A 17,758-nucleotide genomic window follows, 5' to 3' on the forward strand; every position below is an offset into this window, starting at 1 on the left:
ACAGCTCGGGATTGAGGAAATGAGTGATCTCCATCAGAAAACCAAACTTCAATAACACAAAGCAGAAAAGCAAAACGTTTTTATTTTACTTGTTTTTAGGCAAAGTTTAAGACCTAAGATTTCACACATTTCTTCACAAATGCTGCACTTTTTACCCTGCTAGCTACCTAAATTAAAAATACCTAGCAGCATGAGCAAATGAGGCAGAATTAATTAGTTGATTAATAAAATTTCGTATATGCCTGAAAATGTTTTAGCAAGACATTTTACAAGAAAGGTTTAACCACTTCACACTTTCTACATCTGCTTTTACTTTTTATTTATTAATTAGAGCTATGTCCAATTTGTTGTTTTAGTTTGATGCAACTATTTCACTGTAGCTCTGTCTGTATGTTTAGGGGCATCCTGCTGCAAGATGAACCTCCATTTCAGCCTCAAGACTATAACAAGCTTTCTTCCACTATTGTCCTACATTAAGCTCAATCTATCATGCAAATTTCCTGTCTCTGCTTCCCCTCAGCATGATGCAGTCACTGCCATGTTTCACATAGGGCATGATGTGTTTTTGGGTGATGTGCAGTGTTAGTTTTGTGCCATATAGACTTTGACATGTAGACCTCATCTGACCAGAGCACCTTCTTTCACACGTTTGTTCTGACACTACATATATCCATACATTAAAACTCTACACTAGACTTCTTTTGGCTTTCTTCTTGTGACTGTTCAATACAGGCAAAACTTAATAAGTACATGACTAATGTTTTGCTCTGAACGGATTCTCTCACCTCGAATGTGAACCTCTGCAGCTCCTCCAAAGTAACCATGGGTTTCATTTCTGCTTTTATGATTCTTACTCCTAGTATTGCAAAAATTTTGTTGTATTATTTTCTTCTATTCTTCTTTGCAAAGTATGTAAAGCTCAGCCAGATTAAGTGGAAAGCATCTGTCAACATAAATCTTCATAAGTCTTGCCTACACAGTCTGGACTTTGACTGGGCCATTCTAATTTGGAGCATGACCATACTTAGATCTATAACATACTGATGCATTTCTATTGAAGGTTAAATTTAGCATTCCATTTTGCCAGCTCTTACCAGCAACAATGGTCACGCCAAAGAATGAATCACCACAGCATGATGCTGCCACCACCATGTTTCACTGTAGATAGTTTGTGTGATATGAAGTGTTAAGTCTGGCACACTTAGAATTTTTCAGGAAATGCCAGCAAGTTTATATATATATATATACAGGGGTTGGACAGTGAAACTGAAACACCTGGTTTTAGACCACAATAATTTATTAGTATGGTGTAGGGCCTCCTTTTGTGGCCAATACAGCATCAATTCGTCTTGGGAATGTCATATACAAGTCCTGCACAGTGGTCAGAGGGATCTTAAGCCATTCTTCTTGCAGGATAGTGGCCAGGTCACTATGTGATACTGGTGGAGGAAAACGTTTCCTGACTCGCTCCTCCAGAACACCCCAAAGTGGCTCAATAATATTTAGATCTGGCGACTGTGCAGGCCATGGGAGATGTTCAACTTCACTTTCATGTTCATCAAACCAATCTTTCACCAGTCTTACTGTGTGTATTGGTGCATTGTCATCCTGATACACAGCACCGCCTTCAGGATACAATGTTTGAACCATTGGATGCACATGGTCAAGAATGGTTCGGTAGTCCTTGGCAGTGACGCACCCATCTAGCACAAGTATTGGGCCAAGGGAATGCCATGATATGGCAGCCCAAACCATCACTGATCCACCCCCATGCTTCACTCTGGGCATGCAACAGTCTGGGTGGTACGCTTCTTTGGGGCTTTTCCACACCGTAACTCTCCTGGATGTGGGGAAAACAGTAAAGGTGGACTCATCAGAGAACAATACATGTTTCCCATTGTCCACAGCCCAAGATTTGTGCTCCTTGCACCATTGAAACTGACGTTTGGCATTGGCATGAGTGACCAAAGGTTTGGCTATAGCAGCCCGGCCGTGTATATTGACCCTGTGGAGCTCCTGACGGACAGTTCTGGTGGAAACAGAAGAGTTGAGGTGCACCTTTAATTCTGCCGTGATTTGGGCAGCCGTGGTTTTATGTTTTTTGGATACAATCCAGGTTAGCACCCAAACATCCCTTTCAGACAGCTTCCTCTTGCGTCCACAGTTAATCCTGTTGGATGTGGTTCGTCCTTCTTGGTGGTATGCTGACATTACCCTGGATACCATAGCTCTTGATACATCACAAAGACTTGCTGTCTTGGTCACAGATGCGCCAGCAAGACGTGCACCAACAATTTGTCCTCTTTTGAACTCTGGTATGTCACCCATAATGTTGTGTGCATTTCAATATTTTGAGCAAAACTCTGCTCTTACCCTGCTAATTGAACCTTCACAGTCTGCTCTTACTGGTGCAATGTGCAATCAATGAAGACTGGTCACCAGGCTGGTCTAATTTAGCCATGAAACATCCCACACTAAAATGACAGGTGTTTCAGTTTCATTGTCCAACCCCTGTATATATATATATATACAGAAATTGGCCTGTAACACAATTTTATAGTTGTTACATGACAAGATGTAATAAGGTTAAAGAGCTACAACATATTTTTGCAAGTCAAGCTATTTAGCTTCTGCACTCTTATTAGGCAGGTTTTTTGCATGTGCCTTCTGAACAAACAGACTTTAAAACAAGTCACAGTGTCCCCAACCTCATACATTACCATGTGCATTATCATTCTTTAACAACAAGCATTTTATCTGTACCTTGTACCCTATCTACCTTTTCTCTTTCTGCAAGTATTCCATCTATTCTGTGTGTTGTTTGTCACTGTTATGATATTTAATTTAGGGAAATTCAGTAAAGTACCTTATGTTTTGTGTTTCCTTTTGTTTTACACTAATGCATCTTAAATTGGCTGAACCTTATTTAAGCAACAAATAACAATATCTTAGCATCAGTTATTGAGCCATGGAATTTTAAATAACTGTCCGTCACATATTTAGTTTGGGCATTAAGACATCGATGTGTTTCTGATGGTTGAAATAAATTACTTACAGAAAACATTCTGAAACACCAACCAAGAAAACATATTTAGAGCAAATTGCTTGTCAAGAAGATAAATGCAGTAGAGAGTCAGTGCTCTGTTATTTTGCTGTAACTTTTCCTGTGGCATCCGCACACACACACACACACACACACACACACACACACACACACACACACACACACACACACACACACACACCCACACACACCCACACACACACAGGAGGGGTGCCAATTATAGTAACTGTATGATGAGGTTTCTCATACTGAGCCCCATGCTACCTTTGCCTTTAATCCTTTGTTATTAATTATGTCTTCAACGAGCCTACACAGTTCTGGTGGTGTCAGCAGCGAGTATCCATGGGAACAGTAGGCTGGTCACAGCAGCAGCCTGTCAGGACCGATGCAGAGATGTGCTGCTGACATATGAGCAACTCAGTAGCAGAAATTCAGGGAGGTAAATACAATGCAAACCACAAGACATGCAGAAATTTAATGCCCTCATTTGATAGTGTCAGATTTGACAAATATCAGAGAAATAGATGGAATATGATGATTACTTCACTCTGTGATAATGTTAAATAATACATCCAATCTAAATGTTTTTATTACAGATTCATTAATGTAAAACAAAAAGCAACACCTTTTCTTTAATGCTGCACAAACTCTCTATAACACCCTGTTCTTTGTGTCATAAACTACTTGAGTTACGACAACACATTTACACAAATAAGTATATAAGATTTAAAAAGAAAAGTCTGCATAATGTACAGTATTTATTTACGGGGCTTAGCAAGGAAGATGTATGCAATATATCTGATTTTACTCTGAAATTGCAAAAGAGAAATATTCCTTAAATGATCTTTATAAACAATCATATTTCTAGCTATAAATAACTCACACTAAATATTGAGTCTACAGCTAATCTCCAGATTCTCTTTCAGCAACCCAAGGACAGCTCATTAACTTCCAATTAGACCTTAATGTTCAATGAGAAGTAGTTATTTGTGTTGTTTTGCCCTTGCTGCACTTGACAGGGATATTAATGAAGCTACAAAATGATCCTAGAAGGAGCTCAGATAAAAACTGAAAAAACTATTCCTCAAAGCATGCGAAAACTGTTAGAAGTAGTTTTGTGTTAATAGTAAACCCTGTGTTTTTACTGCAGTTGAAAAAATGCAAATATTCGTTGTGTGATGTCTGTTTATTTAAGCAGGAGCACCTCTTTGTGGCTGCTTTAATCATATACACATAACACAACAATCATTTGCAGTACAAGCTGAACAGAAACGAACAAAAAAAAACAAACGAATTAGATCCACTGCTAAACACATTGTAGACTGCTGAATTAGATTAACTGAAGTAAATTTATCAAGCAAATGACGCTCTACCAAAGTGGAGGATGTGGGGGAAATAAGAAAAGGTGGTAAGTAAAAATAGGAGCAATTGCTGCTACACAGTGCCATCTATTGATGGGATGAGATAAAACAACCAGTTGTAGAAACTGTTTAGAAACTTTTATCAAACGTTTTCTTTCTACTGTATTAAAACAGAACCACTCTTAATGCTTCTCTCTCGGTGGAAGAAAACCCTCCCCACAGCATGACGGTGCCACCACCAGAATAAGATCAGTTATGTTAAAACAGCACAATATTACCCAAAGCATGCAAAACCTGTTTGATGTTTTATATTACTGGCTTAATTTGTGTTCCTTATAGTTAGCATTGCAAAGTAAATTAGGTTCTATGAAAGGTTGGGGGCAGAACTATAACGCCATACATGGGAGGAAAGATGGAGGTAATCACACAGAGCCATCTAAAGGTCAAATGATAGACAACAAACCGTGATAGACATTAGAAAGACCAAAAACAGGCTTTTATGACATGTTGGTGTCATCTACTATCGGTAGATTCATTGCAGATTGCTCAACTCGATTGTCCATAGTTAGTAATAGTAAGTCAATGAAGGAAGTAGCGATGCACTAAACCTGAGGATGTTGGGTTATGAATAGGTGTAAAGATGGGAGCAATTATTGCTACATACTGCCACCTATGGGTAATATGAGAGACCGATGAAACCACTAGAGGTAGAAATGTGGCTTTAAAGAAACGAATAAACACGTGGAAGCTGTGTTATGTTTATAGACACATTACAAAACGTAACCAGAAATTTTTAGTGGAAAAAATGAAAAAAATAGCTTTCAAAAATGTACATGTCCATGTTCTTCCTTAAAGCACCCTAACCTAAACAAATCAACAAGGATAGCATAGCTGAACTTTTGATTTAAAAATTATGTTTGAGTACCATAGACTACATTTTTGAATGAAAATAACACATTAATTACATAAGGTAATATATTTGGTCATTTATTTCAGACCTATAGACTAGAAAACAAACAAAATACAAAAATATTTTTTATTAATAAGCAAACTAAGGAGTGTTAACTTCCCTTTGAACTGCTCAATATTACAACTCCAATCTTCTCTCTCCTGCAGCCACTATTTTTTGTTCACTGACCCATCCTTTCTTATTACTATTCTTCTAAAACTCATCAGAAATCTGTTTGGCACCACTAATTTCTGAAAGATTTCAACTAAAACATGTACCACTCTTGTCCAAATTTCCACATATAAGATAGACTGAAAAACTTTAAATATTTGCTCCAAACCTGCTTTTTTATGATTTGTAATAGTTTTAAAAATAACTTTTGAGTATTTAAAAGCGTTTTTAGAATAAAATTAACACAAAGTAATCAAAATAAAACCTACTTGTAGAGTTGAAAACTATTTGGCCCTTCACATATTACATCTATTTTTGCTTATTTTTCACACTTAAATGTTTAAGATCATAAATTGGATTTTAATATCAGACATACATAACCCCAAATGACTATTTTAATTATTAGGGGGAAAAAACAATCCAATGAACCAAGTCCTGTGTGAAAATATAACTGTTGCCATTGATGAAGTGGTATTAACACATTTGTTGTGGTTCAGTTTCACTAGCCACACAAAGTACTGATAGTGCCTGACTTCCAGAATCAAGAAAGCACATAGATTGAACCTGTGTGACAACATGAAGTAGGCTAAGAAATCTAAAAAAGGATCACATCATGCCCTGTTCTAAATCTTTAGAACAGACAAGGAACAAAATCAGTGACATCTATCCCTCTGGAAAGGGTTTCCAGGTAAGCAGAGTAAGACCCAATCATTCACAAATGGAGAAAAGAGAACAGTAGAGAACCTACTCAGGGGTAGCTGGCCTAACAAAATTACTCCTAAAGCACATTAACTTATTCAGCAGGTCAGAGAAAAATCAAGAAGGTGAAAAAGCCCATCTTGTCCCACATTTTCCCAAAAAACATCTTAATGATCCCCATGAAAACATTCAGTGAACTGACGAGACAAAAGTGGAACTTTTTTGGGGGTTTAATTCTTGTCAGACATAAAACTAAGACAGCATTTTAGCTGTCATACCCACAAACAAACATTGTGGGGGAAGTGTGATGTTCTGGAGCTACTTTGCTTCTTCAGGACATGGACCACCTTTTATTCTCATATTTTTATTTTAATATGTAAACTGAGTACAACTGAAAATATATTTTTTTCAAGACAAATGGGGTAATGTACATCTCAAAAGCAGCATTGGTGCCTAAAAATACGTGACAATTTAGTGCAGCACATTTACAGTGAGTTACAGTGTAGAAAATAAAACCTGACCACATGCTCAGAGCTCAATACAATCCAAATATCCAAGAGAAAAAACTCTTTTTGTAAATAGCTATAGATAGAAAAGTTGAAAGGCACAAAAGTGTTGATAATGAAACACAGATATTTCCAGTATTTAGAAGAAAATAGGAAAACTGTGCGGCTCAGCTATTTAGTTATACCGACATTTGCATAGTTCTGCAGCATGAAACATGTTGTATGCAAACATGCAATCGTTTGTGTCCTATGTTACATATGCAACTTGAAAATTATATAACAAGTAAAAAATAAATCACAAAGAACAAAACTTTTATGTTGTTTAACATCCATAGGAAAACATTAAACACGGAAAGGCAGCATCAGTGTCCTTGTAAGCCACAGCCTGTTGAACCTAGTAGTAAACCCACCTTTTAAAGGTGCAAGAACATAGCCAAAAAATTATGGAACAGGCCATTTTGTGTTGAAGGCCAGACAAAAAGACAAATAAGGTACAAAGAGGAATAAACAAAAACGATGTAAACTTTATTTAAAAAGGTTTTCGTTTCTGACGGAGAAGGCAGACGTCACCAAAAGGAAACAATTAGTTATTTCTTCTTAGTAAAAAAGGAGAATCTGTGTGGTGCATAATGTAACTGTGCTGTAAAAATACATTTTGGCAGAAGTTATATTCTCACCATATAGCCAGCAAAACCTTTTAATAAAATTAAGTCCTATTTTTTTTCTTTAGTTGGTCCTTACTTTAATATTTTATTAATTTGGAGCAAATCTCTTCCAATGCAAATAAATTACAGGGGTTGGACAATGAAACTGAAACAACTGTCATTTTAGTGTGGGAGGTTTCATGGCTAAATTGGACCAGCCTGGTAGCCAGTCTTCATTGATTGCACATTGCACCAGTAAGAGCAGAGTGTGAAGGTTCAATTAGCAGGGTAAGAGCACAGTTTTGCTCAAAATATTGAAATGCACACAACATTATGGGTGACATACCAGAGTTCAAAAGAGGACAAATTGTTGGTGCACGTCTTGCTGCTGCATCTGTGACCAAGACAGCAAGTCTTTGTGATGTATCAAGAGCCACGGTATCCAGGGTAATGTCAGCATACCACCAAGAAGGACGAACCACATCCAAGAGTAGAGCCGCTGCTCCTCCACATCGAGAGGAGCCAGTTGAGATGGCTCGGGCATCTATACCGGATGCCTCCTGGACGCCTTCCTCGGGAGGTGTTCCAGGCACGTCCCACCAGGAGGAGGCCCAGGGGACAGCCCAGGACACGCTGGAGGGATTAACTGTGGACGCAAGAGGAAGCTGTCTGAAAGGGATGTTCGGGTGCTAACCCGGATTGTATCCAAAAAACATAAAATCACGGCAGAATTAAATGTGCACCTCAACTCTCCTGTTTCCACCAGAACTGCCGGTCGGGAGCTCCACAGGGTCAATATACACGGCCGGGCTGCTATTGCCAAACCTTTGGTCACTCATGGCAATGCCAAACGTCGGTTTTAATGGTGGATGGAGCGCAAATCTTGGGCTGTGGACAATGTGAAACATGTATTGTTCTCTGATGAGTCCACCTTTACTGTTTTCCCCACATCTAGGAGAGTTACGGTGTGGAGAAGCCCCAAAGAAGCGTACCACCCAGACTGTTGCATGCCCAGAGTGAAGCATGGGGGTGGATCAGTGATGGTTTGGGCTGCCATATCATGGCATTCCCTTGGCCCAATACTTGTGCTAGATGGGCGAGTCACTGCCAAGGACTACCGAACCATTCTTGAGGACCATGTGCATCCAATGGTTCAAACATTGTATCCTGAAGGCGGTGCTGTGTATCAGGATGACAATGCACCAATACACACAGTAAGACTGGTGAAAGATTGGTTGGATGAACATGAAAGTGAAGTTGAACATCTCCCATGGCCTGCACAGTCACCAAATCTAAATATTATCAAGCCATTTTGGGTTGTTCTGGAGGAGCGAGTCAGGAAACGTTTTCCTCCACCAGTATCACGTCGTGACCTGGCCACTATCCTGCAAGAAGAATGGCTTAAAATCCCTCTGACCACTGTGCAGGACTTGTATATGTCATTCCCAAAACGAATTGACGCTGTATTGGCCGCAAAAGGAGGCCCTACACCATACTAATAAATTATTGTGGTCTAAAACCAGGTGTTTCAGTTTCATTGTCCAATCCCTGTACATTGTAGTGCTTATTTCACTTGCAGATTATTACTTTTTTTTGGGCTGCTCGATGAGTTTCCCCTTGTTGTACTTCTGTCCGATTCCATAAGGGACATGCGCCGATATGGTTCCCAGTTCCTTGGCCCCCTCAATGTGGAACATCTGGTCGTCGAAGAAGATGTGAGGTCTGATCTTCTCCAACAGGGGCCCCTTGGGAGCCCCGGCCAGGAAGAGGGCCTCGTCAATCTCCAGGCCCCAGCTGCGGAGAGTCTTGAGGACACGAGCGCCGGAGCTGGCTGCACTGCGGGCCGTCACCAGGAAGGTTCTGATCGGGCAGTTCATACGCTCATTCTTGGCATAAAACTTTCTCTGGAGCTTCCCGAGGGCCTCCAGGAAACACTTTAAAGGACCCTGTATGAAGCACAGAATCACATTAATTTGAAAATGGATGAAATGGATGTGAAAATAAAACCAAAGTATTTATGCCTCTTGAACTTTTCTGTATTTTGTCCTAATACTACCACAATCTTCACTGTATTTTTTGTGATGCACCACCATGAAGTACTGCATAAATGCGAAGTGGAAGGTTAAGGATACATGATTTTAAATGTTTTACAAATAAAATCTGAAAGATTTTCCATGCAACTGTATTCAGCCCTAAGAGTCATTGGTACAGCTGCAGATCATCTAGGGGATGTCAACACCAGCTTTCCACAACTAGAGACGGACATTTTTGGCTATTTTCCGTTGGACATCAACTCAAGCTCAGTCAGATTCAATAGAGGGTGTTTAGAAACAGCATTTTTCAAGTATTGGAAAGGTTTTTTTTAATTGGGGTCTGTACTTTGACTGGGCCATTCTAACACATGAATATGCTTTGATCTAAATTATTCTATTGTAGTTTGGTTGTGTGTTTAGGGTCATTGTCCCGATAGAAGGTTAAGCTCATCCCAGATCTTAAATCCTTTGCAGTCTCTGACAGGTTTTCTGTCAATGATGCCTTGTATTTAGCTACATCTATCATTCCATCACCTGTGACCAGCCACCCTGTCCCTGCTAAACTAACGGATTTCCACAGCATGATGCTGCCATAATGTTTTGCATGCAGGTCAAAAAGTTAAACTTTTGGTTTCATCTGAGCAGAGCACCTTCTTCCACTTGTTTGCTTAATTTTCTACATTTCTCCTTGTGGCAAACTGCAAACAGACTACTTACAGCTTTATTTGAAGAATAGCTTTATTCTTTTTACTCTTCTATAAAGAACAGGTTTGTGGAGCCTACCACTAAAAGTCTAATTGGTTTGACTGCCGGCTCAGAGCTTATCTGTTTAGGTTTTCTCCTACATGAAAATCACCTTACTATTTATTTACCAAGTACTCCTAGACCAGTGCTTCTTTGTTTTTTGTGTGTCTCCTCTGTCTTTTCAAACCTCCAGTTGTTTGTAGCAGATGACTGCCTAGACTTTCCACTGTCCCCACATGCATGCTCAGAATGAGGGATTGCTACAAATTTAAAACTTGATCCAATCAACTGTCCATTGCTGCCTCGTGCTTGTTCAGAAGGAGGGACTGAATTGGGATAACAAACTGACCTTGTCTGCGTTTACAACTAGGACCAATTGGGAATGTATGTTACCTAATTTGAATGTGCCTATATGACTGGATTTAACTGACTATATATTTCTGTATAGAAAACTGGATCCTTTTTTGTAAAGTGTCTTGAGATATTAGCAGTGAATCTGTACTATATAAATAAACTGAATTGAACTCCTCCGAATGATTGAATTTGGTTTTGTTAAGGGTATTGGAGTAAAAATGGGCTGAATACATATGCATCCAACACTTTTTATATTTTTATTTGTTACACCTCTGACAACCAATGTATTAGTCTCCTTCCACTTCCTAATTATGTGCTACGGTATGTTAGTCTATCACATTAAATCTCAAGAAAATACATCAAAGTCTGTGTTTGAACCTTGACAGAAAGAGAAAAGGTGAAGGGGTGTGAAAACTTTTGCATGGCACTGTAAAGCTGGCTGGACGGTTCATAAACGCTCCAGGAGTCAGAGTCTAACACGCCTGTATCGACACATTAAGATTTATCATAATGGCAGGAATATAAATCTGTGTGCAAGTTAAGACATTTATCACATTCCACTAATGCAGAGAGAAAATACGACTTATGCTGATTTCAGCAAACGACAAAAAAAAAAAAAAAAAAAGCTGAAGCTGCAACAAGAGTAATTTTAATACTCTGTAAAAGAAGAAAAACACCTGGCTCGTAGTTTGTGTTATTATAAGAAGATATGTGATCTCCTTATTGTCCGGTATCAGAGATGTTGCATGTAGATGGAAGTTTTTTTTTTACCTGAGCCAAGGGTTTGTTCTCAAACTCTTTCTCATGTTCAAAGAAAGTGTCGAGGCCGTGCTGCTTCACAATGATTTCTGACTCGTCTGAGAAGAGGACGGCGTCGCCATCAAACGCCACTCTCAGCTGAGTGCTGCTCAAATTGCTCTCCTTTTCTGGCATAAACATGGTAGCTGCAGCAATTCCTTGAGAGAGAAGAAAAACACACTTACTTGTGAACACTCTGTTCTTGGAAATATGCTGCGGGCTATTGTCAATCCTATTTTCATTTTAAGATCTTTAAACTGACAGTGACTTCAGATTTAAGCAACCACCTGAGTGGATTTGACCAACAAAAAGTGACTCAAACCCTTTGAATGTTTCCACTTTTTGTGATGTTATAATCACAAACTTCAATGTATTTTATTATGTTTCTATGTGATAGATCAACACAAAGTAGTAAACAATTGTGAAGTGGAAGGAAAAGTATACAGTTGTTTTAAAAGTTTTTACAAATAAAAATCCATGCTTTTGTTTTCAGTCCTTGGTTGTTCATGGTTGTGCATCATTTCAGTTGAAAGAAGCAAATCCTCACATTTAACACGTTGAAACTAGTAAATATGCACCATATATGATTAAAACGAGATGTTTGTAGTAAGGATTTGCAAATGAAAACTTTATATTGTTTTTTTGTTGTTGTTGGAACTGAGGGAGCCACAAATCCCATTTTGTCTCTTAACCAGCTTGCAGCTCACTACAAATGTGTACAAAAGGCTGGAAAATAAACTGTTACCATGGAGATTTGGTAACACTTATGTACTCCACTCTTCCAAATTGTTTTAAACTTTTTAATTATTGTTGCGTTCGTAGATAAGGCTGTTTCTTGTTTTTATTTCCTGATTTATGAAGGTCATTATGCATCTTTTTCACTCACATGTTCTCTTATCCTTACCATTTTGACCCAAGAGAAACAGGAAGGCATTAATAATTAAAAGTTTCAAGAAACTGATTAAATTAAAAAGTATGATTAGAAATACGTGTTTCATTTATGTTATAGGAATTGCTATGGGTGAAATTAACTAAGGCATTGGTGATAAAAAAATAATTATTTCATATTTCAGGATTTCTTTCCCAAATTAATAAATATATTGAAATTTTGAAATTGAAGTTTTCTAAACTAATATAAGATTTATGCAGCTGCAATAAAAGATCAAAATATTTTAAGGCTTTTTTCAACATCTTTATCAGAGGTGCCAATAATTATGGAGGGCACTGTATTCAATTCAAATTCAAAACTACTTTATGAATCCCAAAGGGAAATTAAATGTTGTTGTAGCTCATATTATGAAGGTTTCCTCAAAGAGTTGTAGATGCTGATGGCTGTGGGCAGGAAGGATCTCCTGTAGCGCTCCGTCTTACAGCAGATCTGAAGAAGCCTCTGACTGAAGACACTCTGTTGTTGTAGGACAGTCTTATGAAGAGGATGCTCAGGGTTCTCCATAATGTTCTTCATTTTATGAAGAATCCGTCTTTCCACAATGATCTCCAGAGGTTCCAGAGGAGTCCCCAGAACAGAGCCAGCCTTCTATATCAGCTTGTTGAGCTTTTTTAAGTCCCTGGCTCTGATGCTGCTTCCCCAGCAGATGATGGCAGAAGAGATCACACTTTCCACAACAGACTTATAGAAGATATGCAGCATCTTGCTGCAAACACTTATTGTCTAAATATTTAAGTAAAAGCTCCTGTGTTAAGTGTTCTGATTGTAATATAAGAATGGATAGCTCCTCTTACCTTCTTCTATGGCATCTGTAACTTTCTCTGAATCTTTTGAGAGGTAAAGGTTTGTCAAGTAGGCCTTCAGGTAACCTATAGGACTTTTCCCTCCGGTCATACAGAATCTCTCTATGGTCAAACCTGAAACAACATCAAATACATTAGATGTGCATGAAGAATAAAAACCCCAGTTCCAATGAGTTATCTTCTTGATTATGTCTGCTGATGTAGTGAGGTGGTAAGACGTTGCAGAGCAGAACAATTAACAATGTTTGGTTAAGGAACGCACCGTACCATAGTGATTAATGCTGTTAATGAGGCGCACGCCGACTTGAGCATGATTGTTAGTCATCAAGACGATGTCAAACAGCTCCTCGCTGTCGGGGTAAAGCTCCCTCAGTCGAGTGTTGACATTCATGAGAGCCTATAACATGGATCACACCCTATTAACACTCAAAGCAGAGCAAGGATATTGAGACATTTTGTTCAATGTGAGGTTACAGCAGTATTACAAAAGGTTTGCCATACTTTCCTCTTTATTTAAATTACACAATATACATTCTGAATGTTGAAACAAAGAATATCAGTTGCCTTGGAATCACATATTTTCAGTGCTGGACAATTGTCCATACCAGAAAGATATACAGGTCCTTCTCAAAATATTAGCATATTGTGATAAAGTTCATTATTTTCCATGATGTCATGATGAAATTTTAACATTCATATATTTTAGATTCATTGCACACTAACTGAAATATTTCAGGTCTTTTATTGTCTTAATACGGATGATTTTGGCATACAGCTCATGAAAACCCAAAATTCCTATCTCACAAAATTAGCATATCATTAAAAGGGTCTCTAAACGAGCTATGAACCTAATCATCTGAATCAACGAGTTAACTCTAAACACCTGCAAAAGATTCCTGAGGCCTTTAAAACTCCCAGCCTGGTTCATCACTCAAAACACCAATCATGGGTAAGACTGCCGACCTGACTGCTGTCCAGAAGGCCACTATTGACACCCTCAAGCAAGAGGGTAAGACACAGAAAGAAATTTCTGAACGAATAGGCTGTTCCCAGAGTGCTGTATCAAGGCACCTCAGTGGGAAGTCTGTGGGAAGGAAAAAGTGTGGCAGAAAACGCTGCACAATGAGAAGAGGTGACTGGACCCTGAGGAAGATTGTGGAGAAGGGCCGATTCCAGACCTTGGGGGACCTGCGGAAGCAGTGGACTGAGTCTGGAGTAGAAACATGCAGAACCACCGTGCACAGGCATGTGCAGGAAATGGGCTACAGGTGCCGCATTCCCCAGGTCAAGCCACTTTTGAACCAGAAACAGCGACAGAAGCGCCTGACCTGGGCTACAGAGAAGCAGCACTGGACTGTTGCTCAGTGGTCCAACGTACTTTTTTCGGATGAAAGCAAATTCTGCATGTCATTCGGAAATCAAGATGCCAGAGTCTGGAGGAAGACTGGGGAGAAGGAAATGCCAAAATGCCAGAAGTCCAGTGTCAAGTACCCACAGTCAGTGATGGTCTGGGGTGCCGTGTCAGCTGCTGGTGTTGGTCCACTGTGTTTTATCAAGGGCAGGGTCAATGCAGCTAGCTATCAGGAGATTTTGGAGCACTTCATGCTTCCATCTGCTGAAAAGCTTTATGGAGATGAAGATTTCATTTTTCAGCACGACCAGGCACCTGCTCACAGTACCAAAACCACTGGTAAATGGTTTACTGACCATGGTATCACTGTGCTCAATTGGCCTGCCAACTCTCTTGACCTGAACCCCATAGAGAATCTGTGGGATATTGTGAAGAGAACGTTGAGAGACTCAAGACCCAACACTCTGGATGAGCTAAAGGCCGCTATCGAAGCATCCTGGGCCTCCATAAGACCTCAGCAGTGCCACAGGCTGATTGCCTCCATGCCACGCCGCATTGAAGCAGTCATTTCTGCAAAAGGATTCCCGACCAAGTATTGAGTGCATAACTGTACATGATTATTTGAAGGTTGACGTTTTTTGTATTAAAAACACTTTTCTTTTATTGGTCGGATGAAATATGCTAATTTTGTGAGATAGGAATTTTGGGTTTTCATGAGCTGTATGCCAAAATCATCCGTATTAAGACAATAAAAGACCTGAAATATTTCAGTTAGTGTGCAATGAATCTAAAATATATGAATGTTAAATTTTCATCATGACATTATGGAAAATAATGAACTTTATCACAATATGCTAATTTTTTGAGAAGGACCTGTATGATATTATACATGGACCTCAACACAAGTAAGAAACAGTGCAGAGTTTGAAGAGGATGGATGGACTATGGAAAAACACATGTACGATTTAATATAGATCTGCAGTTTTGTTACTTTGGAGTATATGGTAGTAATTTTGCTTCTACCTAATTGTGGGAAGGGATGTTAAGGCAGTTAGGAAGTAGCGTGTAAAAAACATCTGACAACAAGAAAGATGGTTTGCAAATTGAGAGCCCAACATCTGACAACTCTCTGGTGCACCTTTAAGAGGAAGAAAGAGATTCAGTTCCTCGTCAGAATAACAAGGCTCCATTAATTATCTTATGCTCCATTTCTGGTAATGAAATTAGGTCAGAGAGTTTTTTTTATAATGTAATTCCCAAACTGATAAATGATACCAGTCACAATGCTGTACCTGCCTTAAAGAAGGAACTATAATTCAATCTGAAAAGACTCACAAAGAGAGGGTTGGCAATTAGAAAGGTTTTAATGATGTGAAATTACATTATTATATCTTTGGCGCTCGGACCTGGGAGGAAGACATGAATGCTGTGAATGAAATGAGCTAAGATGAACATTTGTAAAGCTTAGATTTAGAGATGTCTTCCCCCCTATCCGACACTGGTGGTGGATTGGCAGCCAGGGAGCATGGAAGCCAGGAGTAGATGTGAAGAAAGATGGTGGAGGTGGGGTGGAGGAGGGATGAGCTCAGCTGACAAGTGAGGAGGAACACAGCCGAAGGACGGGGAAGTCATTGGACGGTGGAAACGGCGAGGGTGAGTCTTTAATTCTGAATTTTCGTTTGAACTCCATTTCAACAGAAGATGTATTGTTGCTTCACAGGATAACATTTAATTGTGGGCTTATTTATTCCAAGGGGACCACTGCACAATAATGAACCAAGTTGTTATGGTGTCACAGATTTAAAAGTAAATATATGTTAGATCTAATATGCAATTATTTCACAAAGTACTCTAAAAGGTTTTTAATTAGACTCTGTAGCAATTTTACGATTCTCTTAAGTTACTGATTTCTTATTAAAAAAAAAACCATAAACCTCAAATGTTTTATAAAAAGAATAAATAGCTATGTTACAGATAATCAGGTACTGTGAGACATTAACCCAAAAATAACTACCAACCAAAATACTATTAATATAAGGAATTTTCATGTAGATATCCAATACGCTATTATTTGAAAATTATGACTTAACCAACAGCCTCATCCTTCTTTCTGATGTACTTTAATGATTGTGTTACATCAATAAATAGACGTGGCAAAGTTACTATAACGTTTTGGGTCAATTCATGTATGGATAAGGATGTTTTGTGTTTATACTTTTAAGAAAGGAAAAATATAAAAATCGTATTGGAAACAGAAGGAATAAAAAACTTGAACCCCTTCCCCTTTTGTCACCCAAGGGGGAAGGGAAACCAGCCCAGGGTCCGACATCCCCTTAAATACGCCCCTGCTGAAACATGAAAGTGTATGGATGCAAGACTTTTGTTTGGTCAGCAGCACCATGATGGCTTGTTGCCAGTCTCAACGCTACAACTGGAATGCATTGACAGGGGCTACGCCCAGATTTACAGCTGTTTGCCTACCTTGACGAAGGGGAAGGCAGGGCCTGGCTTCATTGGTTCGTTTTCATGTTCCACCTGGAAAGCGACATACTTCTCCAGCCCTTCGTCCTCGTAGAGTTTCCTCTCTGCCACCATGTTGAAGAGGGTGCGAGAAGAGACGGCGATGGTTACAGCATTCTGGGGTTTGGGCTGACACAGATAGAGGAAGACAAAAAACAAACATTACTGATAGGCCTACTTTAGATTTGTTTAAAGGTCATGCTGTTAGAGTAATAAACAGTTTAGTGTGAAACTCACCGGCCTCGGTACTTTTGTTTTCAAGGTATCAAAAACAGCTTTAGCTGCTTCCCAGTCTTGTTCTCCGCTGTTTTCAGCAGCTGCTTTTTCTTCTGCTTTGATTTCACTCATTTTTAAAAAAATAAAATAAAATGGTAAAACTTCCGTGAGTCCAAAAAAACAAACCCCTCAAATGTACTTGGATAGCGTACTGTAACTCACAGTAACTCTGCCGCACTACTGAACTTTACGGAAGTACGATGGGCGTTTCTTCCAGCAGTGACGCACGTTGTCATGGCAACCCTTCCCCGGTTGACCGTTGACTGCGACAACTGTGCACAACATACGCTAATCTCTCCATTTGTCATCTAAATCAACTAGCTATTGAAATATTAATAGAATACTAAACTGCAGTTGCCTTCGCAGAAAAGAAACTTCGTAGAAGAAGTAAAACTCACGACAATGATTGCATTAAAATGGAAAAGAAGAACACCTTGACGTGACGTAAACCCTCATGAAGGTTAATGTGATAATTGAAACACATGTTAAAATACTTAAGAAAGAAGGTATAGTCTGGTATAAAATATTTTTAGAGT

General features: G+C 39.1%; 1 protein-coding gene across 1 annotated transcript; it reads right to left on the bottom strand.

The window, feature by feature from the left end:
- Window positions 1-8,572: 8,572 nt before the first annotated feature.
- Window positions 8,573-17,547, bottom strand: LOC124882162 (cytosolic 5'-nucleotidase 1A-like). Its single transcript, XM_047388376.1, has 6 exons — window positions 17,184-17,547; window positions 16,908-17,075; window positions 13,343-13,472; window positions 13,067-13,189; window positions 11,297-11,481; window positions 8,573-9,340 (listed from the first exon to the last, which is right to left on the bottom strand). The coding sequence occupies exons 1-6, from the start codon at window positions 17,292-17,294 to the stop codon at window positions 8,978-8,980; spliced, it is 1,080 nt and encodes a 359-aa protein (XP_047244332.1). The 5' UTR covers window positions 17,295-17,547; the 3' UTR covers window positions 8,573-8,977.
- Window positions 17,548-17,758: the final 211 nt, after the last annotated feature.

This window comes from Girardinichthys multiradiatus, chromosome 15 (genome assembly GCF_021462225.1).
Source record: "Girardinichthys multiradiatus isolate DD_20200921_A chromosome 15, DD_fGirMul_XY1, whole genome shotgun sequence".
In the NCBI taxonomy this organism is placed as follows: domain Eukaryota; kingdom Metazoa; phylum Chordata; class Actinopteri; order Cyprinodontiformes; family Goodeidae; genus Girardinichthys; species Girardinichthys multiradiatus.